At 36.4% G+C, this 8,770-nt stretch overlaps 1 protein-coding gene across 1 annotated transcript in view; it reads left to right on the forward strand.

Moving 5' to 3' along the window:
* The window catches only part of LOC142337989 (uncharacterized), a 35,862-nt gene extending 34,165 nt beyond the window's left edge, over nt 1-1,697 (forward strand). The window contains exon 6 of the mRNA XM_075387623.1: nt 1,648-1,697. Coding sequence (XP_075243738.1) covers nt 1,648-1,697 — 50 coding nt within the window. The remainder of the gene's footprint in view (nt 1-1,647) is intronic.
* Nucleotides 1,698-8,770: the final 7,073 nt, after the last annotated feature.

The raw sequence follows: 8,770 nt of genomic DNA on the forward strand, positions 1-8,770 counted from the left end.
CCATAGAACAAACCCAAATGAACAACCAACCCCCACCCCCATGCTCAGCAAGCAGTCCACAGATGAATTTCCAAATCTTAATTCACCTCTGTTAGTTCTCGGGAAATTAGGTATTAAAGCTAAAACGCAATTGTCAGCAAATAAAGTCTGGAATAATGCAAAACGGATAAAATTGAAATAGAGTTTTCCTACGCTGTACAAATTGCATATTTCATAACTATATGAAGCGCTTGAGAGATATTAAAATAAGCTGGAACCTGTCTGTATTAGTGTCTCTTAACGAGAACCTTGAACAAAATGGGATAAACCTAGACAATTTAATTTATCTTATTCGGACGGAACTGGTTGGAAAGTTGTCAAGGACATGTTGAGTTTTGCTCGATTTCGAGAAGAAAAGCCGGCAAAAAATAATCATAATCATCTCAAAAACTAACGGAAGTAGCCGGCTTCTCGAAATCCTTTTTCATAGCAGCATCAAAACAAGCGAAACAAAAGGAAACAATTTTAACTTTACTTTAATAGTACACAATCAAAATTGTCCTAAGCACATTCCCCATCCCAACATAATTCATTAATAAAAATAAATCTTAACGTGTAAATAAATGTCCATGTTATTGTGTAAACAACTGGCTATTTCTGTTCCACGGAATGCGAAAAATTTTTTAAACAGAAATTACAAACGTGGCAAATTAATTAAAAAGCTTGAGCATTCTTCGAATTTTTTTTTGTTCTTCTCGATTGCAATGTGTCAAAGCTCGAAATTGAATTCGTTTAAAATTGGAACAATCTTAATGAAGTAAATTAACTCAAGAGTTCAAGACCGAGCTTCAAAACCATGTGAGATTGTTCTTGATCAGCCCCCCAACGTCGTACCGCCGGTAGCCCTTTAAATAAAGCAGTCGAGAACTGCAACAGAAATTGTCACAACAGGGAGGACACTTCAGAGAAAATTTTTTTCCTAAAAATTCCTAGTCATCAAAAAAGTAGTGGTCGGCAACAACACGATCAAAAGTCTAGCTATCGAAAAAAAGAACCTTCGATTCGGGAAAGCACTTCGTTTTTACGATTTGCAATCCCCCGTATGATATAAATACAGTTTCGAATATGGGAAAAATGAATTAAAATCTAAGAAAAACTGTTGTGAACGATAGTGTTTGTCTGCAAATCCAGTCTCAAAATAATGCAAGCTCACGAGACATCATTGATGACTCTGACCCCATCAATGATGCAAATACAGGTTAGACGCAAAACTTTCAAGACCTGAGTGTAAAAGAGCAATTTAACACAACACCAGGAACACTACTTTTCATCCCCGACACTGTCAAAAAACTCTATAAGGTGCAAGTGTTAGAAAACTCGGGGCAAGAAACCAAAATTAGATATAGTGGTTGGGGATCAGGCACGACTCGCGGTTTAATGCGAAATCAATTCGGGCCTATTCGAAGCACAAACATATTTTGAACAATCGAAAAAAATAACAAAAGAAATTTAAGATGAAATTGACCTACTCCTCGCGTCGTATGAGCAAAACCAGCTTGATGATAATTTCTTTGAAAAGGTTGCACAAACAATACACAACGAGAACAAAAACTGTCCTGTTTGCAGACAATAGTTAGTTCACATGTTCAAACATGTCGTCTCGTTCAGGTCAAATTCCTAATTATGTGGTCACAACTGCTGAGCAGCATCCTGGATGATTGTGCCAAAACACCAGATGACGAACTAAATTGGCAGAAATTGTTTTCTGTTTAGAAGTGCATCCTGCGTGCGAGCAACCGAGGAAGTAAAAAGCATAAACGAAATCAGATCCAGCGGCTCTTCAATCGCATCGATCGATGGAATGCGGGTGAATATGCAAACCTTTCGACAGAAGCCTTGTCAATGAAACAAGCGAAAAAAAAATCCACAAACGGAATAGAAGAATTAGCCAGCAGAGCTAAAAATCTATGTTTGAAGGTCAATTTGGTCGCACCGCAAAAATCCTGTCAACTGAGGGACTTGCGCCTAATATCAGAGCTACTCTGAAAGCACTAGAGGGGCTACATCCCAAAGAAGTGCCTCCAACCTTTCTCCAACCTGATTATTTAGCGATAACATAGTTTTCGAACAATTGAAAACTTTCAGCAAGTACACTGAGGCTGGTCCTTCCACTATGTATCCAGAGCATCTATTACATGCAGTAGAGTTTACTGCTCCCGACCACTGTGAATCCTCCCTTAAAGCAATAACAAGGTTTGTAAATACAGGAAGCAGTGGTAAATTCCCCTCATTTGTTTCGAAAACCCTCTGCAGCGCATCGCTCACGGCTCTATCCAAAAAGAAAGGAGGAGTTGGCCCTATAGCTGTCAGTGAAATCCTGAGGCGCCTTATTGCTAAATGTTTTGTGAAAGAAGCAAAATCAGAAGCAGTTGAGTTGTTCGATCTCATTCAGCTAGGGGTTGGAGTCAGCGGAGGTGCGGCAGCAATTATCCACTCTATGAAAATCACCTACAAAAAGATCCTCAGCGATGACTCTAAGGATGGAGTGGTTCAGAATGATTTCCAAAATGCCTTTATTTCGGTTAAGCGTTCACACTTACTGCAAGCAGCATACGATTTCATACCAGGTATTGCCGACTTCACAAGTTTTTACTACTCTCAGCATGTGCCACTACTGTATAATAGCGCCAGTCTTCAAAGTGAATCGGGTGTTCAACAAGGAGTTCCCCATGGTTCACTTCTCTTTTCCTTGACGTTATGGCCTGTTATAGAAAAAATAAGAGACGCGGTTCCAAATCTTACCCAGCACACTTGGTATTTGGACGATGGTTTCGTTGCTGGTTCCGAAGATCAAATCCGAACTACGCTCCATATCTTAGCCAATGAAGGTCCAAAAGGGGTCTATATTTGAGGAAAGACAAGTGCGAACTCTGGTCAATCGTAAATCTACCCTCAGTTGATCGAGAAAATGCAAGAAATACGAGCAATGGTTTTGAAGTAGTGGGTGCCGCAGTCGGATCACCAGAATTTGTTTCTTCTTGCCTGCAGAAACGTGTTCATAAGGTTGTGTCGCTCTTGGAAAATTTGAGTTATCTGGGTGGTCCTCAATGTGCTCTCGGCATACTTCGTTACTGACTAGGGACACCAAAGTTAGTCTACTCTCTACGCACTAACACGCCAACAAGATATCTTATCGATGTTTTAAAAGTCTTCGATTCCAATTAATGGGATGCGTTAGATCAAATAATAGGTACTGTCACCTATGACAGTGCGTAGAAGCAGTCAACCTTGCCTATAAACATTTCTGGCCTCGCAGTGCTACAATCGCAAGATCAATACAGAGCCGCATATGTGGGCTCAGTGTTAGTCTCTGATGACGTGGTTCAGAAAATTACAAACCAGCGCGCGTCAGACAGTAGAGTTTTTAAGGAACTCTATGAAGCCTTGAACCTTTCAACTTGAATTCCTACACACAGAAGGAAATTCAAGAAGCTGTAGTTACTGAAAAATTTCTGAGCTGCTAAAAAATCAGTCGCCAAACAGGTAGAAAACAAGACTGGAATCACTCTGTTTGCCTCATTCCGGCGCATGGCTTGCGGCACCTCCAGTTCCTGCCTTAGGTGGCCATCTCAGTCCCAGTGAATTTCAAATAAGTGTCAAGTACAGATTATGGATTGCAGTTTACGAAGATGAAGGAAAATGCCCTTACTGCAGGTCTGTGACACTTGACATTTTTGGTGACCACGCTGTCATTTGTCACGGTAGAGGGGATTCAATTTCTCGGCATCACAGGATTCGTGACCATTTTGCATCAGCTTGCTCAGCAGCTAACTTGTCCCAGTCATCGAAAAACGGAACCTCATTGTGTGGAAGAACAGTTCTCGCCCTGGCGACATATTTCCGCCTTCATGGAAATCAGTTCGTCCAGCTGCTCTAGACGTCACCGTTACTTCTCCACTGCAATCAAACATTATAAATCAAGCAGCAGAGAAGTCTGGTTACGCGATTGAAGCAGCCGAAGAGCGAAGTTATGCACAACACAAAAATAATTGCTCTGAGCAAGGAATTTCGTTTGTTCCTCTTGCTGTAGAGTCATTGGGTGGACTGTCAATTACTCTCAAGCAGGCGTTAAAGCGCATAGCCCTGTTAGCTGACAGCAGAAATTATCTGTCGCAAGGACATGCTATCGCTTTTGATAGGTTGGCTCTGTCGGTTTCCGTTGTGATTGTACGAGGATCGGCTACAATGTTGCGTGCACGAGTCCCGTCACCCCAACTTTCGCAATATTTTTGGGCAAATTCTATTTTGTGCAAATAATGTGAACTCCAGGAAGAGTGGAGTCTTTTGAGAAGTGTCACCCATTGAGAGGGGAACTTCGTTTTATTAAATATTGTCTCACCCAACGAGCGGGGAGAACATAAATAATTTTCAAGAGGTCAATGAAGATTGAAACGAGACGAATTCTGAAATTTAAGGAGAACAGGACTGATGTTATAGAGAGCGATTGAGAAGAATGAAAAAATCTTCAACAAAAAACACTTATTTGAAACTTTTTTGAGCAAAAACTTTTGATTCCGAATCAAAGTTTGATAACAAAGATTTGTTTTAATTCACCTGTGTCGAATAAATTGTGACCAAAAACAAGAATGCCACTCGCCTAGATGTAGGTTAAAAAATTGAGAGATTTGTTAATTTTTATCGACTGAATATTTTAATTCAATTTTTCCATCACTTTTGTACGCTTAAGTAATATAAAAGAAGTCAAAATCAGAGACAACAATTTCTATGATTTATTTTTTGAATGCAGAGAAGAGACTGCTATTGAAATTTTTTTTTCAAAGATCAAACTGAAACAGCTGCTGTAAAGTCCAGTGCTTAGGTGGCATGCAGATGGGCAAAAAACGGTGTTTCTAAATTGTTCTCTTGATGGCTTTATATAAAAGCACCATATCCGTACAAATATGAAGTTTTTAAAGTCATTGTAACGTCGTTGTTGCATTCCCGGTACAAATTTCAAGTCATAATTTGTACTTTTTTCTGTGAAATACACTTGTTATCAGTACTGATAAGAAAAATCAGTACTGATCAACTCTAATCTCAAGTCTTAAGACTTGTGAAGACATGTCAAGACTTGCTCAAGACTTGTCAAGTCTAGATCAAGTCTTGAGTCAAGTCATGAACAAGAATTGACAAGTGTTGATTCAAGCAAAGTTAGTCAACGTAGAGTTTTAGGAAGAAACTGCTTCTAATTATTGCATTTCAATTAGCAAGAGTTGGAAATAAAATTTGTCGAGAAATTTGTTAATCTAACCAAGCTATTTCTGAATTGAGCATATAACAACTTCAAATGTCCCATATATTAAGCCCGAAACCAACTTTATTTGCAATGGGTCGAAAAAATCTGGGTACAATGGGTATCAATGAGTAGATAAATTCATGCAAAGTTAGTCAACGCAGAGTTTTAGGAAGAAATTACTTCAAAATTTTGCGATTCAATTAGCAAAAATTTGTAAAAATTTTTTTTCGAGAAATTTGTTAATCTAACCAAGCTATTTCTGAATTAAGCATATAAAAACTTCAAATGTCCAATATATTCACCCCGAAACCAAATTTATTTACAATGGTTAGAAAAAATGTCCATGGTTGGTATCTTTGGGCGATGTTAGAATTTTTCATTCTCTCTCAAGTGAACTTTGTGGAAGTGCTCGCGTTGTCTTGTGCTTCCGTTTTTAGTTTCGAGTTTAGGTAGGCCATTGTAAGTGGTGACCTGCTTCTTTTGTTACCAAACGAAAGCAACCTTAACATATAAACCGTGCTAAATACTTGATCCAAGACTTGTCAAGTCTTGGCCAAGACGTGCACAAGACTTGTCAAGTCTTGTCCAATACTTTCGCAAGACTTGTCATGTCTTCGCAAAGATCTGACGCAATACTTGCCTAGACGTAAGACAAAATTTAAGACGTGCCAAGTCTAAAAAATATCATGATCAGCTCTGATAGTGTACTGATCCACAACTTGAAATTTCACTGAGCCAGTACTGACTAAGACTTCACGCTCAGTCAGGGTTGATCAACCTTCTAAAAAGGCAGAAACATTTTGCTAAATTGATAATTGAGATCGGAATTTTGATGAAAAGACTATTTAGGTTATTCAAAAATGAGATATATATTAACAGATGTTCTAGTTTTATAAAAAGAAATTGAGAACAACCAAATTATTGCGAGCAAATAAATGCCCCTGAGTAGTGTGTTTTAAATACGTATTTTTTTGTTTCAAACTTTTTGTGCTTATATTACAATTTAGCAACTTCTTGTGCCACCAATATCTTTTTAAAAGAAAATAATTACAAAAAAATTGAGTTTTCATTGAAAAAAATTAAAAAAATTCTCTTGTGACCACAAAACTCACTATAGACAAAGAATCCACAAAAAGAAACAAATTTTTCGAATATTTTCAAATTACAGAACTGAATTAAAAATTAGAACGAATGAGATCACATCAAAAAATTTTCTGTTTGTGAAACGGAGATGAGTTCGTCGTCATTATGTTTATGAATATATTTTGTTTTCTGTTTTTCGCCATAATTACTACGAAAGAAAGCCGAACCTCATTGCTGCTTCGCAAGCACAAAAGAGAGCAACAGTATGAATCAACACAATTATAAAACTGTACAAAAAACTATCCAAACTTTTTAAATCATAAAACACTCCATTTGATATTTAATACGGGTTTCAGTTTTTGTTTTATAACTCCCCTTTTTCATCTGATTACCATATCTTTAGTCAATATTTGTTTGAACGAAAAGCCCCCGAGAACATTGTTTACCCTTCATATCCGTGGTAAAAGACAACAAAGGGTCATTCAAAAAATACCAACTTTACACTTTGAGTGCTAAAGCTTACCAAAAATTATACCACATTATATTTATGTCAGTTTTAACGTAATAAACGATAAAAATTCTCGCTTGTTTGCAGACTCGGGAGGGGGAGTTTTAGAACTTGAGTATTATTATTCCCCATTGTCGGCACATGGACGGATCATTTAAGAAACAAATTAAGAATTTTTGGAAAGAGAAACTTAAGAAAACAAAAATGAATGAGTTGAATTAGCGTAACAAAAGCAAAACATGCAACTAGACTCAGTAAACGAAATCAAGATCCCACAGTTTTCGTGGAATGGACATTAAAGACAGCACTAAATGAGCTTTTAAAGCTCGGTGTCAAAAATGAATTTCGGTTCACGAAATGAAGTTAACTTTGACATTGTAAACGTCCGTGTTTTTTACATTTTGCGTTTTCGTTAATGCGAAAACAAGTATATATATCAAGATCATGATCTTCAAAACAAGAAAGGCACAGCAAGCAATGGGCTGAAAATTGCAGGATTGCATTTTTTCAATTTCTTCAATCTCGCGAATTTTTTGCGGTTAACGCGCATCATTTTAAAAGAGTTCGATAACTGTTACAAAAATCTGAAAATTAAAATATTTTGATAACTTGCGCGCACCGAGACTGAAGCGACCACTGACCATGTCACCTTGGATCATACACGAGCGCTGATATCGCCAGCTATGTGAGAGAGTGATTGCACCATGGTCTGATTAGAGGGCAGGTTCTGGAAAATAGTCCAATCATGGAGTGAAACAAGTCTGATTACAGCAGGTATAGGTCCCTTTATATTCAAAAATTTAATGACGTTCACATTTGGTTTTTAGGTCTGGAATCCATGGCCCAATCAGAGACAATTTATGATTGTCTTATCAGAGGTCTCCTTGTCCTACAACCTCAATCTGAGAGGTCATATTTCTGCTTGGGAGAGGAAAAATCTAAACTAAATTTTTTTAATGCATATAAGTTTTCGGTATGATCAATGTATGTATGTATGTATGTATGTATGTATGTATGTATGTATGTATGTATGTATGTATGTATGTATGTATGTATGTATGTATGTATGTATGTATGTATGTATGTATGTATGTATGTATGTATGTATGTATGTATGTATGTATGTATGTATGTATGTATGTATGTATGTATGTATTTATGTATGTATGTATGTATGTATGTATGTATGTATGTATGTATGTATGTATGTATGTATGTATGTATGTATGTATGTATGTATGTATGTATGTATGTATGTATGTATGTATGTATGTATGTATGTATGTATGTATGTATGTATGTATGTATGTATGTATGTATGTATGTATGTAATGTATGCATGTATGTATGTATGCATGTATGTATGTATGTATGTATGTATGTATGTATGTATGTATGTATGTATGTATGTATGTATGTATGTATGTACGTTTGTATGTATGTATGTATGTATGTATGTATGTATGTATGTATGTATGTATGTATGTATGTATGTATGTATGTATGTATGTATGTATGTATGTATGTATGTATGTATGTATGTATGTATGTATGTATGTATGTATGTATGTATGTATGTATGTATGTATGTATGTATGTATGTATGTATGTATGTATGTATGTATGTATGTATGTATGTATGTATGTATGTATGTATGTATGTATGTATGTATGTATGTATGTATGTATGTATGTATATGTATGTATGTATGTATGTATGTATGTATGTATGTATGTATGTATGTATGTATGTATGTATGTATATGTATGTATGTATGTATGTATGTATGTATGTATGTATGTATGTATGTATGTATGTATGTATGTATGTATGTATGTATGTATGTATGTATGTATGTATGTATGTATGTTTGTATTTATGTATGTATGTATGTAGGTATGTA

This window comes from Convolutriloba macropyga, chromosome 4 (assembly GCF_964194025.1).
Source record: "Convolutriloba macropyga chromosome 4, txConMacr16.3, whole genome shotgun sequence".
In the NCBI taxonomy this organism is placed as follows: Eukaryota; Metazoa; Xenacoelomorpha; order Acoela; family Convolutidae; genus Convolutriloba; species Convolutriloba macropyga.